This window comes from Cygnus atratus, chromosome 14 (assembly GCF_013377495.2).
Source record: "Cygnus atratus isolate AKBS03 ecotype Queensland, Australia chromosome 14, CAtr_DNAZoo_HiC_assembly, whole genome shotgun sequence".
In the NCBI taxonomy this organism is placed as follows: domain Eukaryota; kingdom Metazoa; phylum Chordata; class Aves; order Anseriformes; family Anatidae; genus Cygnus; species Cygnus atratus.
In genome coordinates this window covers 9377741-9397576 of record NC_066375.1, presented here as the reverse complement: position 1 = coordinate 9397576, position 19836 = coordinate 9377741, and the positions used below count along the sequence as shown (strand labels likewise).

Genomic DNA, 19836 nt, shown 5'->3' with positions numbered 1-19836 from the left:
CGCCGCGCCCCCGGGGCGCGCCCCCCCCCGCCCCGCGTCCTCGTCCTCCCCCCCCTCCCCTCCCCCCCCCCCCGGGGACACCCCGCCGGGTGTCGCCCCCGGGGTGAGCCCGAGCACGGCTCGCCCTGGGGACATGCCCCGGGCACCCCCTGTCCCCCCCCCCCCCCGGGTGCGGCTCCTACCGGGGACCCCGCATCCCCGGGATGCCCCCACGGCTCCATCTCCTGCGCCCCGACGACGGGACCCCCCCTGCCATCAGCTCCCCTCCATCCCAGACCCCCACGCCCCCCGTTTTGCCCTCCGAGCCCCCCAGCTGTGCCGCCCAGCCTTCGCGGGGTCCCCTGTGCCGCGGGGTCCCCTTTGGTGCCAGCCTGCCCCTCCGTCCCTGCCCGCCCCAGCTGCTGCCAGATGTGCCCCCCTGCCCCCAAACCGCCCCAGACCCCCACGGCCCCGTCTCCACCAGGGTTTGCCCCTCGCGCGGACCCCCCAAAGCTGCCTCCAGCCGACCCCAGGCAGGGCCCAGCGGGGCCAGAGGGTGCCCAGCTCCAGCTCCATCTGCTCCCAGCCAGGTGGGCAGCGGCACGCCAGGGACACCAGCGTCACCCTGCCCGTGTCCCCATGCCCCAGGCACAAAACAGGCCAGCAGCCGTGTCAAAGGGACGTCCACACCGGGGTGACAAAGCCGGGGGGGGGGGTGGTGGCCCGACCCCTGCAGCTCAGGGCACCGTGCCCTTGAGAGCCACCCAGCTTTGAGCCCCCCCGAGCGCAGCGGGGTGCAGGACGGGGTGGCTGCCCCCTGCCCACGCCCTTCTTGCAGCGGCGTTTCCGAGCCAGGCCGAAGCCGGAGCCGCCCTTGGAGGCTCGGAGGGCTCGGGAGCAGCTGTCGAGCAGCTGCCGGCGCCAGCGCGGGGGCCGGGGGTTGCGGCAGGCGCCCCGCGAGCGGCCCAGCTGCCTTTGGGGGTGGCGGCGGTGGGAGCCCGCGCTGGGACCCGCGGAGCTCGGCGCCGCGAGGCTTTGTTCTCGGAGCAGCGCGGCTGCAGCCCCTCCCCAGGCTCCACCTCCGCAGCCCACCCGAGACCCTCCTTCCGCCGCCTGAGCTCCTCGCATGGTGCGCAGAGCCGCTCTCGGCAAAGCACGGCGGCACTTCGGCTCCCGGAGGCCATCAGTAGGGACCAGAGGCAACAGGGCACCAAGCGGCGGAAGCAGCAGAGCCCCCGCTGGGTGCACGGAGAGGTTTCGCTCTGCCACCCCGTCCCCGTCAGCCCGGAGCAGGCTGGGGCTGCCCTTGCCCCGCTCCGAGGCCGGTGCCCCGCGGCTCAGCCGGCACAACCCGTTCCCAGGACGTGCCACCCCAGCGGCTGGGGCCCCGTCACGCTCGGCTGCCTGCCCCTTCCCCGCCGTCTGCTCGGTTTTGTGTCCCCGCCGCGGCTGTGCCACCTTCCCCCCACTTCCCCTGACCTTGGCTTCGCAGCCAGGATTCACACACAGGCGCTCGCCACGTCCCTGCTTTTTCTGTCCCTGCCAGGCTGGCTGTCCTGCCCCTTCTCACCCACCCAGCTCAGCGGTGTCACCGTCCCCGTTCGCTTCACACCACCCACGTTCGCCCCCAGCCTGGGACAGGACCCAACTCCAACCTCCCAGTAAGTCCCAGTTATTCCACCTCCTCCCTGCCAGTCTCTGTTGGGGTTTTGCATCTCTCCGGGGGCCGGGGACCCCGCACCTCGGCCTGGCTCTGGGTGGGGTTTGGTTCCCGCAGCCAGACCCTGCCCCCGGCAGAACGTTCCAGCAGATTAGCAAGACACTTTTCCTTACGATTGCTCATCATGTTAAGAGCTGCAATTATTAATGACCGCTACGGCTGCCAGAGCGGAGCAGTGGGAGCAGCTCTTCCCCACACCCACTGCCCCCGAGCCCGTTCCAGCCGGCGGTGCCGGCGCTGCCTCGCGCCCGTCCTCTGGGACAGCGGCTGTACTCAACGCGCGGCCGCGTGGCCGCGTGACGCCGAAGCACGCCCAGCACCACCGCGCTCGTGCCAACGGCTCCTTGTCCCCTGCACGGCCTCCGGGACGCAGCAGCAGGGACGTGGGGACGATGCCGGTAAGCAGGGACGCCGCTGTGGTGTCCGACCCCATACCCCCTCGCGCAGCCCAGCCCCAGCTTTGCCTGCTGGATTAATTCCTGCCTCCGTTAGCCTCTGCCTGCTAAAAGCAGGCGGGGGAGACCCAGGGGCAGAGGAGGAGAAACCCGAGGCAAAGCTTTTCCCTGCGAGCTCCATCGAGCTGAGTCAGGCCCCAGGGCAGGGCTCCAGGCGAAGCGGGGCGAGGGCTGCGCACCACTTTCCCAGCCCCGCCGCCCCTCGCTCGGCGAAACCGCAGGCCCCAAGACAGCGGGCACTTGCAGAGAAGTGTTTATTAAAGGCACTAAAAGCACCGTGGCTACATCAGACGCAGCCCAACCGGAGAGTGTGGGTTTGGGAGAGGCGTTTTACAGTGCTGGGACAGCGGCGGCACACGCTCTTTGGTAGGAAGCTGTTTCCGAGCCTTGCGGGGAGCCAGAGGCGGGCACGGGGCCCTGCACCCCGGCACGGCCAGGCAGGGGGTGCTGCCCCCCGCCAGCCCCAGGGGAGCAGCAGGGAGCTAGGTGCAGGGACACAAGGCACAGAGACCCCCGGCCCACAGCCATGGGAAGGCACCGCCGTGCTCTGCAACGTGGTGGGGTCGCGGCAGGCAGGGGGAGAAGAGCCGGTTCTCCAACCCCACGTGCTGAGCATGAAGCAGGGAAGGTGAGGGAGAGCTCGGCAGGGGCTGGGGCTGGTCCTCGCCCGCTCAGGGATGCGCTAGGAGCGTCCCTGCCCTGGTGCCAGGGCAGGTGGGCCTCATCCAGGCAAGGGAGCAGCCCCGCTGCAGCCAGGCACCTACCCCTGACTCCAGCCCCGATGCTGAGCGGCTCAGGGGCAGCAGAGCCACGTGGCATCCCCTTCCCCGGGCTCCTAGATCAGCCGGGGGGGCACAGAAGAAGCCACCCAGCAAGAAGGGGCTCTGAGGCCGGCGCTGCCTCTGCTGGAGCCCAGCCAGGAGCTGCCAGGAAAGAGGCAGGAGCGAGGGGAAGGGGTGAGGTCCCAGCCTGGCTCCCTGGGGCAGGGGAAGGGGTGGAAGAGGAGCATGCAGGGCCAGGGGCATGCGTGGGCACAGCCAGCCTCCCGCGCCTCACACGTGGGAGAAAGCGTGGCTCTTGCACAGCGGCTTGTCCTTCTTGGAGTAGAACGTCTTCCCTTCCAGGTTGGTCTGGCAGATCTGGGGAGGAGAGCGCAGGCGGTCAGCAGGGTCCCCGGGGTCCCCTCCCACGCTCAGCCCCAGCTGCCCTCCCACTCAGCACTGGCCTCGTGCAGGCGCCAAGGAGCAGCAGGCTCAGAAGCACCGGCACAGAGCGAGGTGGGGAAAAACTCGTGGACTCAGGGCCCCTGCGCTGTGGGCAGACCCCGCCATGTGCAGCACAACCGCAGAGAGTTACAGCCCCGGCCAGCCTCCAGCCAGCACCCAGGGAGAGGGGGACAAGGCAGACGCGTGGCTCACCGCACAGACGAAGCAAGTGTCGTGCCAGCTGAACCCCAGCGCCTCCAGGAACCGGTCCCCAGCATCGATCTTGAAGTCGCAGCCGTGGCACTTGGTGCCAAACATCTTCTCGTAGTCTGCGAGCAGAGGCAGAGCCCAGGTCAGCGTTCCCCCACACCGCAACCCCTCAGGTCCCCGTGCAGCAGGGCACAGCCTGGGGACATCTCGCTTCCAGCCCGGGACAGGGACAAAGCTCGAGGCGCCAGGCACCCGGGGCAGGGTGTCCCCGGCCGCCACCATGCTGCGGGGAGGAGGCGAACCTCAGCTCCCAGGATGCAGCACTCGCTTTGATGTACATCCTCCGTCATCGCCGTGGCAACCCGCCAGCAATGGCACCACCCAGCAGCCGGGGAGGACGGGGACAGAGGGCTCGGGGGACACCCAGCCTTCCCCGTGGCTCAGGGAGAGCCCCGCAGCGCAGGGCAGCTCACCCCGGGCTCCTGCCGCGAGGTGCCGAGCCCTGCCGGTGCCCCGGGGTGACACGGGGGGTCCCCCCGGTCCTACCTCTCTCGCAGTAGGGCTGTCCCTCCTCCATGTAGAAGGCACGGTTGCGGATGGGAGTTTTGCAGGCTGCACAGGTGAAGCACTGCACGTGCCAGGTCATCTTCAGCGCGTGCATCACCTCCTGGAAGAGAGACGCTGTCAGCCAGGCACCCCGCACTGCAGGGGGACCCCTACCCAGGGCCAAAAGGGAAAGGGGGTCCCCTGGGGCACAGCGCCAGCAGGATGGGAAGGGACAGAGCTGGGGACACGTAGGCGAGTGAGGAGCATGGACAGGAGGCACGGGGCAGGCTGAGGGACACTCACCCCGGTGATCTTCTTCTTGCACTTGGCGCAGCTGGGCGCGTAGCGCGTGTCGTAGCACTTGGGGCAGAAGATGGAGCCCTTCTCCTCGAAGAAACCACCCTCATCCAGCACCTTCCTGCACTGGCAGCAGGTGAACTCCTCGGGGTGGTAGTAATGTCCCAGTGCCACCAGGTAGCGTCCCCTGCGGCGGAACAGAGCCACGTCAGCCCGGCCGGGGCCTGGCACGTGCCCAGGAGGGTGGCAGGGTGGCGGCGGGTGGCAGGGCTCACCTGATGACCTTGTTGCACTTGTAGCAGAGCGGTGTGCGGCCGAGGCCTTCGGGCGCCTGCTGGGCCGCCTGCACGATGGAGCTGCGGTTCTGCATGGGGGTCGGCGTGGCCGGCTGGCTGTGCTTGCTCAGCACCGTGCTCGTCTTGTCCGGGGCGTAGCGCTCGGCAAATGACGGGTCCACAGCCCAGGGTGGGCGGCTGGCAGGGCCAGGGGTGGCAGCGGGGGTCCTGGGGGCTGCACACACACAGAAGCCTCCTGGACAGTGCTCCCAATCCCCCTGCACCAGCCCTACCTCTGCCCCCACCCCTCTTGCCCCGAACCCAAAGGAAACGTTTCACTCACCCAGTCCCGGCTCTGTTTTCATCGCTGCTCCCGGGGACGGATCCAACACGGAGACCTGGCTACAGAACCAGCAGTTAATCCAGCCTGCCACGCTCACCCCCATGACACAGGCTGGCTGCCCGGCAGGCATGTGCATGCAAGCAGGGACCCCCACCCCACAGCCAGGAGCTGGCCGAGCCCCCGTGCCCGGCCGGTAGCGGGTTTGGTGCTGGGGGACGCAGCACCCCCAGGTCTGTGGCACCCAGCAGAGTAGGAGCATCGAGCTGCTGGGGTGCCGTGCCCCAGTTGTTGGGTGCTGTAGGGTGGCGGGGACCTGTAGGATTGCACACACCACTGCAGTCCACTCAAATATGACAGTGGCTAGGTACCCCCAGCCTCACACACAGCACCCTACAGCCAGTCAGGCGTGGGGAGCCCCCGGGCCAGCTCCAGCAGAGGCAGGGAAGGGCAGGGCCAGGCTGGTCCTGGGTGGCAGTGCCTGTGACCCCCACGACATGCTGCCAGCACCGGGCTTGTGAGAAGCCAGGGCAAGCGAGGTCCAGAGGGGCAAGGACAGTGACAGAGAGCCAGCAGCTCTGTGCCTCTCCAGGGCAAACAGAAAAAGGAGCAGGCTATAAGAACAGGAGAATTTATTTGCTACAGAGCAAACCAGGCGGATATGGAACCAGCACTCAAACACCAAGGCAGGAGGGAAGGTGAAGTACAAAGCCAAAAGAAGAGCTGCCAACAGGCCTCTCCCAGTCCCTGCACCTTCCTTGCCTCCAGACGTGGCCTGACCCTGATGAGCCCTCATGCCTGACATCCAAACGCTGCCCAGCACCTCCCAGCACCCACAGCAAGGTTTGCCAGTGCCACCACTCTCCTCTTTGCCCCAGCAGCACAAGAGGCTGCGGTACACCTTGACCTCCCCAGCTCAGTGACAGCGGTGCCCAGCATCCTGCCCGGGACATGCAGCCCACCTCGTGCTGCGCCTCGCTGCCCACCCCTTACCTGGGCTTCCTAACAAACACATCATCATCTTCCACTGTGCGCGGCGGGGAGAGAGGAGGAGACAGTCAGTCGACGGCAGCCACGGCCCCACACAGCACGACGGAACAGAACCGGGCACCCCCTCCCTGCTGCCCCCGAACAGCCCACGCCACACGCAGGGACACCACGGGGCCACCACAGCCAGACCCTGACACTCGGCCCCACACTCAGGGCCCGCAGGAACTTACGGCCGTCTGTGCCCGTCAGCCGGGCCAGTTTGCGGAAGGAGCGGGACTGGGAGGTGCCGGTGCGGGGCTGCCAGTCCACAGCGTCCTCGAACAGCCGCAACTTGCCCGGGTCACACGCGGGGGTCTCAGGGGGCTCCTCAGGCTCCATGGGCTGCCTGTGAGTGGCAGGTGCTCAGATGGCACCATCCTGCTCCTGCCCGGCCATCAGCACGGGGCAGCGCTGCCCAAGGGCCCAGCACTCACCGCTGCTCCTCTGTGCCACAGAACGACACGCGGGGTCCCCTGTGGCGTTGACAAAATGGCGGCACAACAGTAAGTACTTGGGACGAGGCACAGAGCATTCGCTGTGGCTTAACCCAAGCCCCACAGTGACGCCAGCAGCACTAGGCCCAGTCCAGCCTCCCTGCAGCCCCACACCAGTATCACTGCCTCGTGACAAGGTCCCGGAGCTGTCCTACATGTCCTGATGCCCACAGCCAGGCTCTGCCAGTGCCACCAGACCCCACCGACCCGCTGTGTCCTCGATGCAGCGGTGCAGCTCAGCCTCCCCAGTGCCAGCAGTGCCCTGGGTCCTGCCGGGGACACACGCATGGGGACACCCAGCACCAGGACACCCCTGATGGGGACAGCCCAGCCTGGCAGCGTGGTGCCCAGGCAGGACCCTCACAACAGGACGGGCACAGCAGTGGCTGAGTGCCGGCGGTGCCCATCACAGAGGAGAGCACAGAGTGGGTGCTGCAGCTCAGTGACCACCTCGGCTCTGCAGACACAGAAAGGACAGTGAGGGGCAGGGAGCAAGGAGGCGGCAGGACAGAAGACAGTGGAAAGGTGAATGGGCCAGGACTGAGCCCCAGCACCGTGGGCCCCATGGGTTGTGCTGTGCCCCGCAGCCCACCCCTTACCTGGGCTTCCTAACAAGCTCCTCATCGTGATCCTCCACTGAGGGCAGCCAGAGAGAAAGGAGGAGACAGAGTCAGTTGGGGACAGCCATGGACCCACACAGCACAACAGAATGGAACCAGGCACCCCCTCCCTGCTGCCCCGAACCAGTCCTGCAGCACTACCACATGGCCCTGCACAGCCCACACCACACGCAGGGACACCACGGGGCCACCACGGCCAGACCCTGACACTCAGCCCTGCAGGAACTTACGGTCATCTGTGCCCGTCAGCCGGGCCAGTTTGCGGAAGGAGCGGGACTGGGAGGTGCCGGTGCGGGGCTGCCAGTCCTCAGCGTCCTCGATCAGCCTCAACTTGCCTGGGTCACATGCGGGTGTCTCGGGGGGCTCCACGGGCTGCAGGGGCTGCCTGCGAGTGGCAGGGGCAGGCACTCAGCTGGTACTGTCCTGCTGCTGCCCCTGTCCAGACAACAGCATGGGGCAGAGCTGCCCAAGGGCCAGACACACACTGAACCTTACAACAGTCCAGCACTCACCGCTGCTCCACTGTGCCACAGAAGGACCCACGGGAATCCCTGTGGCGTTGAGAAAATGGCAGCACAACGGTAAATGCTTGGCACGTGGCACGGAGCATTCCCCTGGCCTATCCCTACCCCACAGCGATGCCAGCTGCCCTTGCACCCATGCCGCCTCCCAACTTGGGGACCCAGTGGTCACAATGCCAAGGCAGGAGGGATCACAGAAATGGGAAGGCACAAGAGGTGCCACCAGCGTGAGGGGACAGACCTGCCCCAGCTCTGCAGGGCACGGCCTCCCCAGCCCCAGCTCCATTCCTGACATGGCCCCAGCCCCATGGAGCAGCCAGCAGTGCTAAGCAGCTCTGCCTGGCCCCTGCAGCCCCACAGGAACCTCATGAGCTCTTCTGACAGGAACCCCAGCATTGCCCAGCACCTCCCAGCACCCACAGAAAGGTTTCCAGTGCCACCACTCTCCTCTTTGCCCCAGCAGCACAAGAGGCTGCGGTACACCTTGACCTCCCCAGCTCAGTGACAGCAGTGCCCGGAACATGCAGCCAGCAGCTCGTGCTGCACCCCGCTGCCCACCCCTTACCTGGGCTTCCTAACAAACACATCATCATCTTCCACTGCGTGCGGCGGGGAGAGAAAGGAGGAGACAGAGTCAGTCGACGGCAGCCACGGCCCCACACGGCATGACAGAACAAAACCAGGCACCCCCTCCCTGCTGCACCCGAACAGCCCCACAGCACCACCACAGGGCCCACGCCACACGCAGGGCCACCACAGGGCCACCACGGCCAGACCCTGACACTCAGCCCCGCAGGAACTTACGGCCGTCTGTGCCCGTCAGCCGGGCCAGTTTGCGGAAGGAGCGGGACTGGGAGGTGCCGGTGCGGGGCTGCCAGTCCACAGCGTCCTCGAACAGCCGCAACTTGCCCGGGTCACAAGCAGGGGTCTCGGGGGGCTCCTCAGGCTCCACGGGCTGCCTGTGAGTGGCAGGGGCTCAGATGGCACTGACCTGCCCCTACCCCTGCCCAGACGGTGGCACAGGGCAGAGCTGTCCAAAGGCCCAGCACACACTGACCCTTGGCACGGCATGGCACTCACCACTGCTCTTCTGTGCCATAGAACGACCCATGGGAATCCCTGCGGCGTCGAGAAAATGGCAGCACAACAGTAAATGCTTGGCATGCCGCACAGAGCATTCCCCATGACTTAACCCAAGCCCCACAGTGACGCCAGCAGCACTAGGCCCAGTCCAGCCTCCCTGCAGCCCCACACCAGTATCACTGCCTCGTGACACGGTCCCGGTGCTGTCCTGCATGTCCCGATACCCACAGCCAGGCTCTGCCAGGGCCACCAGACCCCACCAACCCACTGTGTCCTCGATGCAGCGGTGCAGCTCAGCCTCCCCAGTGCCAGCAGTGCCCTGGGTCCTGCCGGGGCCACCTCAGCTGGGGACAGCGCATGGGGACACCCAGCACCAGGACACCCTTGATGGGAACAGCCCAGCCTGGCAGCGCAGTGCCCGGGCAGGACCCTCACAACAGGACGGGCACAGCAGTGGCCGAGTGCCGGTGGTGCCCGTCACGGAGGAGAGCACAGGGTGGGTGCTGCAGCTCAGTGACCACCTCGGCTCTGCAGACACAGAAAGGACAGTGAGGGGCAGGGAGCAAGGAGGTGGCAGGACAGGGCAGGACAGAGTGGGAATGCAAACGGGCTGGGGGCTGAGCCAGCCTCATGGCCAGGAGCTCATGCTGCACCCCACTGCCCACCCCTTACCTGGGCTTCCTAACAAGCTCCTCATTGTGATCCTCCACTGAGGGCAGCCAGAAGAAAGGAGGAGACAGAGTCAATTGGCAGCAGCCACGGCCCCGCACAGCACAACGGAACAGAACCGGACACCCCCTCCCTGCTGCCCCTGAACCAGCCCACGCCACACGCAGGGACACCACGGGGCCACCACAGCCAGACCCTGACACTCAGCCCCACACTCAGGGCCCGCAGGAACTTACGGCCGTCTGTGCCCGTCAGCCGGGCCAGTTTGCGGAAGGAGCGGGACTGGGAGGTGCCGGTGCGGGGCTGCCAGTCCACAGCGTCCTCGATCAGCCGCAACTTGCCCGGGTCACACGCGGGTGTCTCGGGGGGCTCCACGGGCTGCAGGGGCTGCCTGCGAGTGGCAGGGGCAGGTGCTCAGCTGGCACCATCCTGTTCCTACCCCTACCCAGCGGGCAGCACGGGGCAGAGCTGCCAAGGGCCCGACACACACTGAACCTTACAACAGTCCAGCACTCACCGCTGCTCCACTGTGCCATAGAATGACCCGCGGGAATCCCTGTGGCAGCAAGGAAATGGTGGCACAACAGTAAATGTTTTGCACACAGCACTGAGCATTCCCCTGGCTTATCCCCAGTCCACCAAAGATGCTGTCAGCACTTGTGCCAAAACAGCCACATGGAAGCCCAATGGGCTCCCTTGCCTGAAGTCCCGGTGCTGCCTCATACCTCCCTGCTGCCAGTGCCACCAGACCCCACCGACCCGCTGTGTCCTGGATGCAGCGGTGCAGCTCAGCCTCCCCAGTGCCAGCAGTGCCCTGGGTCCTGCCAGGGACACGCATGGGGACACCCAGCACCAGGACACCCCAGCTGGGAACAGCCCACTATCAGGACACCTGGATGGGGACAGCCCAGCCTGGCAGCGCAGTGCTGGGGCAGGACCCTCATGACAGGATGGGCACAGCAGTGGCTGAGTACCGGCAGTACCCGTCATGGGCAGGGAGCAAGGAGGTGGCAAGACAGAAGACACAGTGGGAGGGAGAATGGGCTGGGGGCCAAGCCCTGACACCATGGGCCCCATGGCCAGGAGCTCATGCTGCACCCCGCTGCCCACCCCTTACCTGGGCTTCCTAACAAGCTCCTCATCGTGATCCTCCACTGAGGGCAGCCAGAGAGAAAGGAGGAGACAGAGTCAGTCAGCGGCAGCCACGGCCCCACACAGCACAACAGAACGGAACCAGGCATCCCCTCCCTGCTGCCCCCGAACCAGCCCCGAGGCACCACCACGTGCCGACACAGGGCCACCACGGGGCCACCATGGCCAGACCCTGACACTGGGCCCCGCACCCAGGGACGGCTCTGGACACCAGGGTCCGCAGGAACTTACGGCCGTCTGTGCCCGTCAGCCGGGCCAGTTTGCGGAAGGAGCGGGACTGGGAGGTGCCGGTGCGGGGCTGCCAGTCCTCAGCATCCTCGATCAGCCGCAGCTTGCCCGGGTCACGCGTGGGGGTCCCAGGGGAGTGCAGGGGCTGGCTGCGAGTGACAGGGGCGGGGACTCAGCTGGCACTGACCTGCCCCTGCTTCTGACAGCCAGCGGCGCGGGGCAGTGCTGAAAGGGGTCAGGTATATATCAACCCCCAGCACAGCCCAGCACTCACCACTCCTCCTCGGTACCCCAGAATGACACACGAGGACCCCTGCGGCGGCAAGAAAATGATGGCACAACGGTAAATCGCTGGCACGTGGCCGAGCATTCCCAAAGGCTTGTCCGCAGCCCCATGGTGACGCCAGCAGCACTCATTCAGTTCCAGCTCCCCCACAGCCCCTCATCACGATCACAGGATTTCGTGCACGAGGTCCAGACGATGCCCAGCACCTCCCTACACCCACAGCCAGGCTCTGCCAGGGCCACCAGACCCCACCGACCCGCTGTGTCCTCGATGCAGCGGTGCAGCTCAGCCTCCCCAGTGCCAGCAGTGCCCTGGGTCCTGCCGGGGACACACGCATGGGGACACCCAGCACCAGGACACCCCAGATTGAGACAGCCCAACGCCCGGGCAGGACCCTCACAACAGGACGGGCACAGCAGTGGCTGAGTGCCGGCGGTGCCCATCGCAGAGGAGAACACAGAGCGAGTGCTGCAGCTCAGTGACCACCTCGGCTCTGCAGACACAGAGAGGACAGAGAGGGGCAGGGAGCAAGGAGGTGGCAGGACAGAAGAAGACACAGTGGGAGGGAGAACGGGCTGGGAGCTGAGCCCAGGCACTGTGGGCCCCATGGCTTGTGCTGTGCCCTGCAGCCCACCCCTTACCTGGGCTTCCTAACAAGCTCCTCATCGTGATCCTCCACTGAGGGCAGCCAGAGAGAAAGGAGGAGACAGAGTCAGTTGGGGACAGCCACAGCCCCGCACAGGACGACGGAACAGAACCGGGCACCCCCTCCCTGCTGCCCCCAAACCAGCCCTGCGGCACCACCACGTGCCCACACCACACGCAGGGACACAACGGGGCCACCACGGCTACAAACCGATGCCGCCTCAACCCGCATCCAGGGCCTGTTCTGGGCACCCCGGGCAGCCGGCAAGCACCAGGCCCCGCAGGAACTTACGGCTGTCTGTGCCCGTCAGCTGGGCCAGTTTGAGGAAGGAGCGGGACTGGGTGTTGGTGTTGCGGGGCTGCCAGTCCTCAGAGTCCTCGATCAGATGCAACTTGCTGGGGTCATATATAGGGGTAGTGGGGTGCTGCGGCGGCTGCCTGCGAGCAACAGGGGCGGGCTTTCAGCTGGCACCGTCCTGTCCCTGCCCGGCCGGCGGCATGGGGCAGCGCTGCCCATGTCCCATCCCCACCACTGCTCCACAGACCCATGGGGATCCCCACAGCATCACCACCTCCCCGAGGCCACCCCATACCTCTGCAGGTTCACAACAGCAGCACAACAGCAAGTATTTGACACACCAAATGCGCACGTCCTCCCCACCCCTTACGTATCGTCCACATAGGAAGGGCCCACTAAGGACGTCTTCTCAGCACTCATTTTCCATCTCTGCTGTTTGAGGCTGGCCCTAAAGGCCAGGAGGAGAGAGGACAGGGCAAGAGAAAGCCAAGATCAAAATCACACACAGGGGAGCAGTATGGGAGCCTGGCAAACACCTGCGGTGCTATGGGCAGGGTGCACAGCGCAGCTTTCCGCATGCTGGAGAGAAAAGGGACCAGGTGCGAGGACACCTCAGTGCCCTCACAGCCAGCACCTCTAAGGACAGCTTAATGCCAGGAGAGACCCACGTGACCCAAGTGGAGTGTGCTGCCAGCACGGTGACACTGAGCCACCAGGCTAACCCTGCCCCAGGTGTACGGGGCACCAGCAGGGGACTAACAGGGCAAGAGGCATGCAGGAAGGCTAGAGAGAGCAGGCAAAAGGCTTACTGACTTGTCAAGGCTCTGCACCTGTAGGGGAGAGGGAAAGAGAAAGGGAGGAGAGAAAGAAAGAGAAGGAAGGTGAAATTAGACCCAGAGCACCCAAGAAGTTTCCAGAGCTCACCTACAGCCTGCACCACTCCCCCTGCCGCCTGTGTCCAGCTCACCCGGGGCTGGGAGCACGCTGGGCTGCAGGGACATTGCCAACAGAGCAGACTGTGCCACCCTCAGCCCCCAAAACAGGCCTGGGTGCAGAGGACAGCCAGGGCCACGTCCCCCCATCACCCAGCTCCAGGATGCCGTGGCTGCTGTGACCAGGACGGGCAGGGAGCAGCAGCTGGCCGGGCACACGGCAGCGCCGTGGAGGGCCGCAGGGCTTCCCTTTGCCAGCCTGTCCCCACAGCCCCACAGAATACCCTGGGCTGCCGATAGCGTCCATGGCAGCCACAGCCTTCCTGCCCCTCGGTGCAGGGCTGTCGCAGACACCAGTGAGTGTACTATGATGGCTGCGCCCCATGGGGCTCCCCAAAGGCCAGCGGAGGAGGACACGTCCCCGAGCGAGGAGCAGGCGTGAGTGTGTCCCCACGCGTGACGGTCCTGTTACGCAGTCTCAGCACCAGCCGTCGGGGGACCCGGCACAGGCACCGTCACCCGCTCCCACCCATGGGTGCCTGGCATGCAAGGCGCAGCGGGGCCGGGCAGCGGGGCTCCCCTGTGTTCTCGGGGAGCGGGATGGACAGCAACATACCCATTGTGCTGGGGGGTGCAGGCGGGCGCCAGGGGCACGTACGTCACGGGTTTCGTCACCAGCCCGGGCCGTGGGTTCGGAGGCGAGCCGGCCCCAAAGGGCCGAGCTGTTTTGTTGAGGGCGGTGCTGGGAGCGAAGTTATATTTCGGGGGCTCAGAGCAGGGGAGTGAGTCCTGAGCGAGACAAAACACACAGACACGGGCTCACACGTCAAGCAGCATGCAAGGGGCAGCCCTGGGCCAGGAAGCGCAGCGGGCAGCCAGGTGGAAAAGCTGGGCTTGTCCTCGCCTGCAGGCCCTCATAGCCACACACACCCGGGCACGCAAACACGGACAGCACGTGAGCTTCGGGCACCGGGCTCTGCCAGCCAGGTCCCCTCTCCGCAGGGCATCCAGCCCAGGGACACCAGGCTGCACACCCGTCCCGAGGGTTGCTGCAGGATTAGTAAGTGCCCCGCACACTCGCTGCTGCCCCGCAGCGGGGCCGGGCATGCACACGCGCTGCTCGCAACCATCCCGTGGCACAAAGCGGAAGGCATGCAGGTGGCTTCCGTCCAGGAGCCGCTGGCCCTGACTCTGCCTCCCCGTGCAGCAGCTGGAGGGAGGGAGTTTTGTGCCAGGGAGCTCCAGCACCAGCAAACGTGGTGCCCAAAGGCCTTGCTGCTGCTGCCTGGTCCCTCCGCACCCTTGCCCTCACCCAGGACCAGTGGCGGCAGCTGGGGACTGGGCACCCACAGGGCAGGTCCTGCTCTCCCCGATCTCTTGTGTCCCTAGGGCTCAGAGCTGCCGTACCAGCCCTCCAAACACACCCCGGTCCCCAAGAAGCCTTTGGGCCCCAGGAGCAAAGTCCGCTCCTCTGGATAAGCTCGGAGACTTCCCCACCCCCAGCTCAGGGCCGAGCTGCTGCAGGCAGTGACGCAGCAACACCTACCTTCTGCGGCTTCCCCAGGTGGTTCTGGGCTCTGCAAGAGAGGAGACAGTGAGGCAGGTGCTGCACGGGCCCAGCAGCCATCCCCCCCCCGGACGGGACCGATGGGGTGCTGACACCCAAGGGAGCCATGGCCGGCCAGCACTGCCCCACGGACAGAGGTCAGGGCTTGGAGCCGGGGTTGCTGCAGCCGGGGCGAGCCCCATGCAGCCAAGCAGAGCCCTCGGACCCAGCTGGGGCTGCAGGAGCTGCCTGACGCTGCCCTGGGGCAGCAGGACCAGAGGGAGCAACGGGCAGAGGGCCCCAGCTTGGCTCCGGCCACACCAGCACCCCGTATTTGCGGGCCCCACAAGCCCCTACCTGCTCAGCGTGAGGCAGAGCCTGTCCCCGCAGGCACGGATCCTGTTCTGGGCCTCGATATGCGTCATGGCGCTGGTGCTCTCCCCGTCGATGTACAGCACCCAGTCGCCTACTCCCACGCCAGCCTGGGCCGCCTTCCCGCCCGGAGTCAGCTGCAGGACAGAGAGCGTCAGGGGGAGCTGGCCAGCCCGGCGGAGGGATGATCTTGTCCCCGTGAGAGCCAGGGACAAGGTCAGCCAGGCTCTGCCGAGCCAGGCACAGGACAACCCTCACAGTCCCTTGTCCCATTTTAGGACAGCCTCTCCCCGCTGCAGCACGGTGCTGCAGCAGTGCGGGGCCAGAGCAGCACCGGGCCTGACACAGGGACCCCCAGACCACCCCACATTCCCCGTTTCATTAACCCAGAGCAGCCTTTTCCTTGCTGCAGCAGCCAAGCACTAACCCTAGACACTGCCCTGAGGCACAGCACAGCTGGGGGCTGTGCCAGCACCCCGGGGACAGCGCCGTCCCCATCTGTCCCCATCCCCACAGGGAGCCCTGCGGAGAGCCCGGGCTTTCCAAGCGATGCCCGTCGGCAGAGGCCGCGCTGGCTCTGCCTCGCTCCCTGAGGTGTCGGGGCTGGAAGCGAGCGGGGTGAGTCACGGCCCATCACGCAACCCACGTCTCGCCCCTCGGGGCCGCAAACCACAGGCGTTCTCCCAGCCTGGAGCTGGGGCTGTGGGGCACGGGGGGACAGACCCTGCACCCCCCAGCCAGGCCGCGCTCCTGTGCCCTTCGGACCCCTCACCCGGCTCAGCTACGGGGCTGGGACGAGCCTGGATCGCCCCCACCGGCCCTAAACACCCTCTGCTCCTGCCGGGGATGCGCAGCCGAGGGGCGAGCAGGGAGTAGGCCCCAGCGCCGCTGCAGGCAGCTCCCAGGCACTGACAGACAGACAGACAGTCAGACAGACAGACGTGGGCAGGCTGCAGCCATTCCTGCTCCTCCAGCGCAGAAGAACTCAAGGCGCTTGGATTTGGACCAAGTATTTCCTCAAGCCCTGTTCGACATGAACATAAAAGGAGCGAGCCAGATTCCCAGCGCTGTCAGAGGGCTGGAAAATCCCTGCCGCCGAGCATCGGGGCCCTCCTTGCCCATGCGCAGAGCCCGGCCCGCCCTGGGCGCAGCGCTCCCTGCCCCAGGTACTTCGACCCCCCTGCGCCAGGCTGAATCCTGCCCCCGGTGCCGGGAACGGCCCAGCTCCACCTGCACCTCGCCGCCGTCCCCAGAAGGGACACGGGCATCCCCCGCGGTGTTTGGGACAGAAGGATGCTCCCGGCCGGCTCCCGGCCACTCCTGCAAGCCCCGGCTTGCTGCCCTCGGGGCTGGGAAGGAGCGTGGCTGCGTGGGTTTGGAGGCAGGAGCTGGGAGAGGTTTTCGCACGGCTGCCCGGGGAGGGGGAGCGCGGCAGGCTGTGTCCCGGCACGCCCAGCCCACGCCAGCACCGCCACGCCAGGAAGCCCCTCCTGCAGATGCCAGCTCAGCGGGGCTCGGGGCTCGGCCAGGAGCTGCTCTGGCCTTCCCGTTTCCTGCCCCCTGGGCTAAAGCTCCTGCCCTGGTTTCCTTCCTCCCCTCTCCGCCCAGCCAGGCCTTTGTTCCCCACACCTTCGGGTGCCACCGGGCGGCCTCCCTGCAGGGCTCCGCATCTCACCAGCAAGGTGAGCCCGGCACAAGGAGCATCCCTCTCACCCGCAGCACCCAGGTCTCTCCTCTTCCCCACTGGCACGCCCCAGGACATGCCACGCAGCACCCGCTGCTGCCCCTACCTCAGCCCTGCCACCAGCCCACGGATCCGCTCCTTGGGGACACCTCACAGCCGAGGCGTCGGGACCCCGCAGAGCCACCAGCATGCTCCAGGCGGTACCTTCAGGGCTGGGAGCAGCTCCGGGGTGCAGAGCAGTGCACAGGGTCATGCCGCCCCATCAGACAGCACCCATCACCCTGCAACACAGCCCAGCATCACCACAGGGCCACCCCAAAGCTGGCTGTGTCCCCTGGGAACGTCCTCATTGCTCCTCACCCCGCCACTGCCCAGCCCCAGGCTCCTCAGGAGCCGCCTGCAGCCCCAGCGCCTCCGCCCCGGGCCCCACGCACCGCTCTGCCCTGCCCTACCCTTCCCGAGCCCCTGCAGCGGGGCTGGCCTGCGCGCACATCGCCTCTTGCTTCACAAGGCCCCTGCCCTAGGCCCTCGGAGGCTCCTCCGTCTGATCAGACCCTTTGTTAAGCGCTGGCTCGCAGCCAAGAGAAACATTTTTTAGAGAATAAACTCGCCGAAGCCGTCTCCGCGCTCGGCGAGGATCGGCTGGCCCCAGGGCAGCGGTGCCAGCGATTGCAGCCTCGCACGGTGCCCCCCAGGTGGGAGCTGCGTGCTGGGCGCTGCGGACACCCCCGCCTCGGGGACGGGCACCCAGCGCCAAGGCTGGTGCCGGGGGCAGGCCCCCACGCTGCGCCCGGTGCCGCCGGCGCGGCCGTCCTCAGAGAAGCAGCCTCCCGTGCCAGCTGCCCGAGCGTCAGCAGCACGGGCGGTGCAGGCGCATTCCGAGGCTTATAAGGCAATTTTGTGGCCGGAGCTGCTGCTAGCACCCGTGGGCCAGGCCACCCAGGGACAGGGACCCACACGCACCCAGGGGCCAGACCTGGCCTCGGTGAGCATCACGCCAGGGGAAGCTCGCACCAGGTGCCCCGGGCAGGAGCAGCGGGCAGCACAACTGCTCGTGCGTGTTTGTGCTCAGGAAACGGGCTGGTTTTGTAGATGGGACGTGTCCCTTGCCAGCAGGACTGCAGCCTAGGGCAGACAGGGCGAGTGCCCTGCACAAACTGGGCCCCAGGACAGTGAGCACGGTGTCGCAGTGCAGATCGGAGCCGGTCCGTGGCTCAGACGCATCGAGAGCAGCCGCCCTCCCCCTGCGCGGGGCTCGCTCCGGAAGAGGCCTCCCCTGCCTCCCCCAGCAGCCAGGATGACTCTGCAGAGGCTGAGCAGCATTGCACAGCGCTGCTGCGGTTCCCTGCCCGGAACACCCCCAGCACACACACACACCCCCTGCCAGAGCAGAGCTGATAAGGCGGCTCCGAGGAGGCTAAGCAGAGCCAGGCAGGGCCGGGCACAGCGCTCCCGGGGCCCCAGCTCGCCCGCATCCCCCATACGGCTCTGCCTCGGCTTCCTGGGTGCAGCGGCCATGATCTCCAACCCACAGAGACGGAGGAGAACGAGCCACAACAGCGCTTGGCTTCTCTTACCCTAGAGATGGAGAGCGGCATGCTGAAATCCTTCCCTCCCTGCAGCCTGAACCCCCAGGGCGCCGGCCCGTTGAGCATCACCTTGTAGGACTCCATGTCGCCCATTTCTGCAAGGGAAGAGGGTGTGAGCCCGGAGGTGCGCGACGTGGGAACGGCGTGGGGAGAGCAGCCGAGGAGGGGGCCTGGCAGGACGGGGCAGGAGGAGACAGGTCACGTTTCCAGCAGCAGCTCCACCCCGACCATCCCACACTGTGGTTACCGACGCACCCCAAATCCATCAGCATCTCCGACAGCAGCGCCAGAGCCGAGGGGCCCAGGCGAACGCTGACGGACACCAGGGAGCCAGACGGGCTCTGCCCTCCCTCTCCCAAACCTGGGACGGGTTCTCCCTCGCAGCACCCCAGAACCCCCGAGGGCATTTCAGACAGCGGAGAGGCGGCAGCTGGCAGGGCCGGGAACCAGAAGCCTTTTTGCCGGGTGGATGAGCAGCAGCAGCAGCAGCACGGGAGCCGCGCGATGCCCCGCGAGGTGGCTGGCAGCGCTGGCGCTCCGGCAGCTGGCTGAGCAGACGCTACCTGGGAGCGAGCCCATCTCCGCACGCAGCGCCGGGGCTTCGGGCAGGGAATCCCAGCGCATCCCTGCCCACCAGCACCGCGCTGACAGCTGTCAGCCGGCCAAGCCACGGGGCACTCGGGCCAGCCCTGGCCGCACCTCTCTTCAGAAGAGCCGCGATGCCCTTTCCGAGCCCTGAACGCATGGAATGGGACCGGGACGGGCTGGGCTCTGGCTGCCTCTCCCCACGCCTCGCCCGGGGCTGGAGGCTGGGGGCCGGGGGCCGCCGTGTCCCGGCTCCCCCCGGGCCTAACCCGGGCTATATAAGGCGTGTAAGCTGACACCCGGCGGCTCCCTCTCGCCGAGGCTGGGTGCAGGCTGCGTGTCAGACATTCCCCGGGTCAGACATTCCCCGGCACGCAGCAGCCGCGCAGACCCCAGCGAGGCGCTGCCTTCGCCGGGGAGGGGAAGGGGGGACAAGGTGGGGTCCCCAGCAGCACCGGGGGGAGGGGGTGGGGGGCTGGCAGCCCCGGGCTGGGAGAGCGGGGGGGGGGTGAGGTGGGAGCCCCCCCCCCCATTCGTGCGTCCTGCTGGAGGATGGGCACAGCCACGTCCCATGGGGTCACCCGCATCCCGGGCACCTGCTGCTGGGGGGCTGCGGGGCCGAGCCTCCCCCCGACCCACCTGGCCCCCCCCCAGCCCCATGGGGACCCCCCCTGTCCCACCGGGACCCCCTCCGCCCACAAGGACCCCCCGTTCCCCTCGGCAGCCCCCCGCCCCCATGCTGGGAGCCCTGCCCTGCCCCTCCCGGCCCCGACCACCCGCTTTCCCCCACCCTTAGACCCTCAGCCCCCCAACCCAGCTCCCACCCCCTTTAGAAGCAGCAGCCCCCCCGCACTCACCCGCGGCCGGGCCGGCCCCCGGGGGGAGCGGGGCCGCAGGGCTGTGGCCGCAGCGGGCGAGCGGAGCGGAGCGGAGCGGGGCCGGCGGACGCGGGACTCGAACCCGGGCACCGCCCCCCGCCCGCCCCGCCGCGCCTTATATAGGGCCGGGAGGGGGCGGGGCCGGCGGGCGGCTCGGCCAATCAGCGCGCGCGCGGCCGGCCCCCCTCCCACCCCCGC

General features: G+C 67.4%; 1 protein-coding gene across 1 annotated transcript; it reads right to left on the bottom strand.

The window, feature by feature from the left end:
• Nucleotides 1-2391: 2391 nt before the first annotated feature.
• On the bottom strand, nucleotides 2392-19729 carry PDLIM7 (PDZ and LIM domain 7). Its single transcript, XM_035559586.2, is given in 28 exon segments — nucleotides 2392-3293; nucleotides 3573-3688; nucleotides 4116-4236; nucleotides 4419-4599; nucleotides 4688-4922; nucleotides 5031-5089; nucleotides 6021-6054; nucleotides 6248-6402; nucleotides 6491-6529; nucleotides 7150-7186; nucleotides 7401-7555; nucleotides 7683-7721; nucleotides 8257-8284; nucleotides 8496-8650; nucleotides 8772-8810; nucleotides 9447-9483; nucleotides 9659-9834; nucleotides 9961-9999; nucleotides 10561-10597; nucleotides 10827-10968; nucleotides 11094-11136; nucleotides 11751-11787; nucleotides 12047-12192; nucleotides 12866-12882; nucleotides 14531-14561; nucleotides 14888-15039; nucleotides 18164-18270; nucleotides 19618-19729. Coding segments are annotated over 27 exon segments (2442 nt in total). The 5' UTR covers nucleotides 18269-18270; nucleotides 19618-19729; the 3' UTR covers nucleotides 2392-3206.
• Between the last annotated feature and the right edge of the window lie 107 nt (nucleotides 19730-19836).